Source organism: Athene cunicularia (assembly GCF_003259725.1).
Source record: "Athene cunicularia isolate RWA chromosome 15 unlocalized genomic scaffold, athCun1 chr15_part1, whole genome shotgun sequence".
Taxonomy (NCBI): domain Eukaryota; kingdom Metazoa; phylum Chordata; class Aves; order Strigiformes; family Strigidae; genus Athene; species Athene cunicularia.
The window spans coordinates 4,342,573-4,349,277 of NW_020799121.1; the positions used below are offsets into that span (position 1 = coordinate 4,342,573).

A 6,705-nucleotide genomic window follows, 5' to 3' on the forward strand; every position below is an offset into this window, starting at 1 on the left:
AGGAGGGAGCGGCGGAGCCCGGGCGCCCCGCGTTAGTGGTGCCAGCCGGTGCGCCGGCCTTGAACCGGCTGAGGAGTGTGCGCCTTGCGCAGCAGCGCCGTGTGCTCCTGCCTGCAGCTTTGTTACAACTTCCAGAAAGTTTGAGGTGTGCTTCGGGTTTGGGTTTGTTCTGTTGGTTTTGTTTTGGTTGGTTTGGTTTTGTTTTTTTTTTCCCCCTTGGGTTGCAGATCTCTGCTTTTCTGTCCCGATTCGTTCCCTTTCTTGCTCTGCTCTCTGGCACCTAGTGTGCCTTTGTTTCTCCTAGCCTCAATTTTGTCCTGCTTTCCTAAAGCTTCTGCAAAACAACTTGCAGTATGTATCCTAACAGTCTGGAGTGAGGGAAAAAAAAAAGTTCAATGGGTAATTGCTCGGTAGATCTTTTGAAAGGGTACTCTATGTTTTCTTTCTTTCTAGATTATTTATGCAAACCCGAGGACAACATTTACAACATTGACTTCACCAGGTTTAAGATCCGAGACCTTGAAACCGGAACAGTGTTGTTTGAAATTGCAAAGCCATCTGCTTCAGGTAGGTTATGCTAACGTTTCAGGGAAGCTGAGAAGTTGCAGTGCAGGACCCATGCAAACCAAGGAGAAAGATAACCGTTGATATGTCCTGGTGACTAAATTCCTCTGAAATTCCAGGTAAACTCAGCAACTGTGAGTTTACCTCTCTGAGAAACTTGTCATAAAACCACGAAGTGGTTATTATGAGATGAGAGTACTATCAACTGCAAATCTTCCCTTGTTGGTTGGTTATGGTACCGAGTGTCTTTCGTGTGCTTTGGCAATTGTGAGGGGGGATATCCTGTTAGATTGTGTGGTTTCAGCTCCAGAGCCACCAAGGCTGTACCGTCACAGCAGATCTTTATTATTTAGTGCCAGTATAAGTCTCAGACCAGTCATTAAACACCTTTACGTTCAGTGCCTGTGTAATAGGCAGCTTGTCCCGATACACCTGCTAGCCAGTATTACCTTACGTGTACACTATTAGCAGAATAACTTTGAGCTGTTGTGTTTTCTAGAACAAGATGATGAGGATGAAGATGACAACAGTGAACTGGACGCTAGTGCAGGCCGCTTTGTTCGTTACCAGTTCACCCCAGCATTCCTCCGTCTTCGGACTGTTGGTGCAACGTGAGTATGAGTTCATAGAAAGAAGGGAGAATCAGATGTTTACAAAGTGTCCCCTGACAGTTTGTAACAAAACTGAGTCAAAGACAAGCGAGAACCCATCTTACGCTACAGATGTCACTCTCTGGAATGACCTGTTGGATTCTTGTGTAGCCTCGGGTCCAAGGCTCTGTCCTTCCCAATGGGAAGAGAGGTATGTCATCTTAGCTGGTTTTCTCCTACTTTTTGCATACAGAGTGGAATTCACAGTGGGAGAAAAGCCAGTGTCGAACTTTCGAATGATTGAGAGACATTACTTCCGAGATCGCTTGCTGAAGAACTTTGACTTTGATTTTGGTTTCTGCATCCCCAGTAGCAGGAACACATGTGAACACATTTATGAATTCCCTCAGCTCTCAGAAGACCTTAGTAAGTATCTCCTTTCCCATACTGAGTTGTGTTTTGTTTGTGTGTGTGCATATGCTCCTCTTGTCCCTCTGTCTCCTTGTGAAAGAAGTTGTGACTGGGATGGAGGGGGACAAAAATAAATAGATACAGGTTCCTGGCTTAAGCTGTGTGTAATCTTGACTGAATTACAGATTTGTGCTGCAAATTCTCCTTTGAAAACGAAAGCTGAAGGCAACCTGTGTTGTCAAGTCACAGGCTGCAAGAATGGATCAATCACAGGGCTGACGTGCCTGATGCCTAGCACTGTAGCCCAGAAGATAACAAAACCCTGGAAAAGGGTTCTCTTGGTAGCCACACATCTGTTTACAGCACTTGAGGGCTTGTTAGGGCTTGAGCCTTCGGCTTTGGAACAGAACTGGCTCTTCTCTGAGAGGTGTGTTTTTGAGCCTACTAAGATCTCTGCAAATATACATTGCACAGGATATGTTTGACCTCAGGGGGGTGGACAGAGCAGGAGCACATGGGCCCTTCTGTGGCTGCCTAGGTGTGGGGAGGAGGCGCAGAGCTTGTACCCTGCCTGTGTGCGTGTGGGGGATGACGCCGCTTTTTCGTTTGCAGGTTGCTACCTCCCTGCTTACAGACATGATTACTGCTCTGCTGTAGTGGTGGCTCTAACAGTTTCTGAGGTCATCCTGTGTGAGATTACTCAATCCTCCTTTGCTTTTGATAACACTTGTCCTGTTATTAGGAAGAATAGGAGGGGACAGGCCAGAACTTTTGAAGTGCGCTCAGCAGAGCAGTTTGCTTCTCTTGCGTAGGGCAGATCATCAGCCTGGTAAATCCAGCAGAGTGGCAGAGTTCTTTTTTTACTCTGAGTTTGTGCTGTCCAGTGGAGTGTGGCAGGCTTTTGAATGTAATTGAGCTTTCTCTTTCACAGTCCGTCTGATGGTTGAAAATCCATACGAGACCCGCTCAGACAGCTTTTACTTTGTGGACAACAAGTTGATTATGCACAACAAGGCCGACTATGCTTACAATGGAGGACAGTAATCATTCTGTTTCCACTGGATGCTGTGATGCTGTTAACCGTTCCAAATGTCCAGGAGTGGACGGGAGTTGCTGTCTCGTGCAACAAGGCTTCTTGCCAAAACTTTTCTCCTTGCATGAGGCTGAAAACATGAAGCAAAGACGACAGCTCGTGAAAGTAAAGGAAATCTCCTTGCAACACTTCTCTATCCGACACTCAGCGTATCCTGCTTCTCATTCTCTGTTTCTGGATACCTTCTGGTACCATGGTTAGGTCCTGGATCAGAAGCACTATTAGAAAATTCTTGCTGTTACAGTCTTTATAGTTAGGTTGCACCTTTAGTGCTTCTGATGTTTCACCCGTTGGGTGACCACCCTCTTCCAAGAGGTCAGGTTGTTTGGGTAAGCTATTTCTTAGCAGGAAAATTTCACCCTTTTAAGTAGCCAGTGATCCCTGAAGAGCAGATCTCTTCTTCAGTTGGTAGTTCATCTCTTTAGGGCACAGTGGTTTAGTTTGTAGCGTGGCTGACATTGCTTTTTAGGGTGCATCCCAGTGTTCTCCAGTGGGAAGGATAAAATAAGAGACCAATTCAGCTTCTAAGCAGTGCAGGAATCTTCCTTCTGCCTCCAGGTCCTGAGCTGCTCATGAGAGCAGTTTAGTCTGTGTCTTACCTGAGATTTCACTAGAGATAAGAGATAAGGGGGAAAAAGGGACTTTATCCAGGTTGGTCATCGAGTCAGTCTGATAGCATTTCTACTTGAGCTCTTGTGAGCAGATTGTTGCATTGTGGAGCTCAGGGGTCAACCTTAGAGCTGAAGTTAATACTATATTTATCATTTTTCCTGCTTCCCTTTGTGTAGGAATTTTGGCTCTTGCTACAGAGTATATTGCTTTTCACATTAACAGCACATTGTCAGTCTAGCTGGGGTGGAGGGGAGGTGTCAGTCTAGTGGGGCTTAGAGGAAAAAGGAAGAAAGTGGAAAATCTCTTGAAAAATGTGTGGGAAGCCAAGCTTCCTAGGCTTCAATCTCTGTATACTTTTAAACCTGAATGATCTGTCAGAGGTGCTGGAGGGAGAGATGGTGGTGTTACCATCTCATTTGCTTTGTTTCAGTTGATAAATTAGTAGCTAAAAGCTTCCCGGGTCAGATCACTCAGTGTTACAGAGCAGGATTCTTAAAAAGTGAGAATTTATGTGAGTCTCTTTTTAATTGTTTGAGTTTCCATCACTGCTTTGCCTACTTAGCTGCTTGTTTATGGTTTAGGAAGTTCTTCTGCCAAGGTTGTTACTGCCAGACCAGCAGATGTACTTCACAGTTTGGGATCTGGCAATAGGAAATAGCATCATGCAGTGGGAAGAGGAGACCCGTGTCTTCCCAGCAGCCATGCTGGGCCCCAACACCTGACCGTGCAAAATCTCAGCTAGCAAAACCTTTTTCTGCCTATTTTACTGTCTCTCAAGACTGGCGTTTTTTCTGTCCCCTCACTGTGCTGGTCAGTTGTGTCTCCTGTACATGGAGACTATGTTGTGTCTAGACTAGAGATGTTTGCTAGTATTAGTTAGTTCCATTTCTTCCTTGAAATCTAACTCCTTGGTGGATACAGTTGGTTACCTATTGTGTTAAGTAAGATTCAACATAGCTTATGTTTTAGCAGGATTAAGTGGGGTGGGCGTCACAGCCTGGAGCCTCTTAATGCATATAGCAATAGGAAACCACTGCCTTTACCTTGCAGATTACTGATATTAACTTTGGCGTAGAAGATCAGCTGGCATCAGGGTAAGCAGTGAGAGTATGTGGGGTGGCAGCCATGAAAGAATCTCCACCTCTTGGGAAGATATTTAATTACGATAAACCACAACAAATGACCTGTTCTGGGTGGAGCATTAATCATGAGCAACCACAACAAATGTCTTGGGAATGTGGAGGGGCAAGGTCTGCCGGGTTGAAAGATGAAGAACAATTCTGCTACCATCAGTCCCCTCCAGCATCTCTAAAGGCACTTAGGCAGTCTTGTTGCTTCAGAATCAGTTAAAGCTGCTTGTAAGGTGGAGCTGGAGATGCCTCTTGCAGTGATTGTCTTCAGAAGGCCTCGTGCCGTGCCGGTGAGGTGAGAAACATTTGCTGGATATTACTTGTGACAAGGCAGAACTGCCTGGAAGTGTGTTTTTCATCCTGAAGTGTTCTGAGATGCTCAGAATAGAATCTAAAGAGCCTGCTAGTTACTCCCTAGGAAATTTTAGCATACTGAGCTGAATTTGTATGTAATATAAATCCAGGTGCCTTTAAATGTTACTTTTATCACATTTTCTGCATGAAGCAACTTCTTGCTTTTCTTATAAGTGTGATGATTCCCATCTGTTTTCTATGTCACTGTGTAAAGGTTCTTAAAAGGAAGATGGACTGTTGCCAGAGCGAGCAGCAGAAATTACTGTGCGGGCAAATACCAACTTGTGTGAGCTGTTGGTAGGAGTCACCGTGCAGCTCTGCGCGGTCGGAGTATTTGCAGGGGTGTGGGTGCCATCTAGCCGCTGCTTTGCACAGTGCAACTGACGGCCGGACAGCTCTGCCAAATGTAAATGAGGCATCTGATGCTGATAGGAAAGTGGATTCCTGTCTTTAGTCATTACCTCTGCCAGTTGTGATGACAAAAAAACATTGAAGCAGTTGCTTTCCCATTGGAGAATGTATCATCTATTCAGCAATAAGAACAGGAAAACTGGAGGAAAACCAGAAGACTTGCAGGCAGCAGTAGCACCCCTCAGTTTCTTGCAGAATTTGCTTTGCCAAATTAGAAGGTCTTTGCCCAAAAAGCATGCTGCAGAAAGAAGTCCCTACAAGAGGGCAACCCAGCACTGAATAAGTGGATGGTAATCCAAAAAGTCAGGGATTTCCAAACTCCTGTCCCCACTTCAGCTGCTTCTCTAAGGTTCCTTTTCTTTTAGATGCTTTCTATAAAGGGTCTTCTCTTTGTGGCAGGGACGATGTCTCTGGTAAACATGGTTTTAACAAAGCATCTTCCTTCTGGATTGTGTGCTCTGATGCTTTAATGATGGGTCAAAGCTACTCATGCCAGTGAGCTAGGAAGAAATTCCAGTGGGATCTCATTCTTGTCAGGTGGCTGGTCTGTCCTAGCCAGGTGCTGAACGAAAGGGAGGTGCTTTCAGTGTTGGTTGAAGTTTGAGGAAGGGAAAAGGTATCTGTGCAGACAGCTTCTCTCAGGTCATGTGCTGAGTTGGAAAAAGAGTTGGCATCATACTGTGTTCTGCTCTCACAAAAAAAAGGGACCAAACCCACAAACTCATGCTAAATTTTACCAGTATTTGTCCTCTTAGCACCAGGACCTCTTTTTCACATTTTTGAGGTGAGTGCTTAGAATCCATACAAGTGGGTTTCCTGGACAGCCATTTTCATGATTTACTGAGGAATACATTGCACCTTGTGAAGGAAGGTCGTCTCGTCTTGTATGGACTGGGTACTGCTGTCCTTCTCCTCCATTTTTGGTAGGAAGTGTCTTTGTGTGTTTTCCTTAGGATTTTCAATGTCTCTTGCTGCAGAGAAGCATCAGCCTCCCCTCTGGCGCTTGAGGATGTTTGTTCCACTTGTCTGAGAGTTCCGGAAGAATAAAACAAGCGTTTTGAAGTCAGAAACGCATGAGGGATGTCATGGTGGTGAAGCAGTAAGGTCCAAACGTGGTAGCTACTTCTCAGCTCTGTGTTTTGTTACATCCTCCTCAGCTGTTTCCCAGTGTTTGTCTTCTGCCCTGCTGTCCTGCACATGGAGGTACCGAGCCCTGTGCTGCCCCAGAGCGTGGCCGGTGTCGGGTGTAACCCTCGGACTCTCCCCGATGAGGACAAGGCACAGGGACGGCTTCCTGGCGGGGTCACCACCTCTCCCTCAGCAGAGGGAAAAACGAACACCAGCAAACACCATCTCCGTCTGCCTGGATCTCCGTGCTGTTACCGGACACGTATTTGTTTGTCTCACAGCGTGGCCTTTGGGCCGCTGGCGCGTTGCCCTCCTCCCCGCCGTCCCCTTCGGGCACAGGGCCGTGGCCGCCGTGCTGGCCGTGCCCCTTCGGTCTCTGGGTCCCAGCACGGTGCCGGCGGCCCCCCCGTGC

At 46.4% G+C, this 6,705-nt stretch overlaps 2 protein-coding genes across 2 annotated transcripts in view; both read left to right on the forward strand.

The window, feature by feature from the left end:
* The window catches only part of UNC119B (unc-119 lipid binding chaperone B), a 10,691-nt gene extending 3,992 nt beyond the window's left edge, over positions 1-6,699 (forward strand). The window contains exons 2-5 of the mRNA XM_026859928.1: positions 454-567; positions 1,064-1,175; positions 1,408-1,580; positions 2,497-6,699. Coding sequence (XP_026715729.1) covers positions 454-567; positions 1,064-1,175; positions 1,408-1,580; positions 2,497-2,609 — 512 coding nt within the window. The 3' untranslated portion in view covers positions 2,610-6,699. The remainder of the gene's footprint in view (positions 1-453; positions 568-1,063; positions 1,176-1,407; positions 1,581-2,496) is intronic.
* Positions 6,433-6,705, forward strand: part of ACADS (acyl-CoA dehydrogenase short chain) — a 7,768-nt gene continuing 7,495 nt past the window's right edge. The window contains exon 1 of the mRNA XM_026859929.1: positions 6,433-6,555. Within this exon, the coding sequence (XP_026715730.1) occupies positions 6,433-6,555 (123 nt within the window). The remainder of the gene's footprint in view (positions 6,556-6,705) is intronic.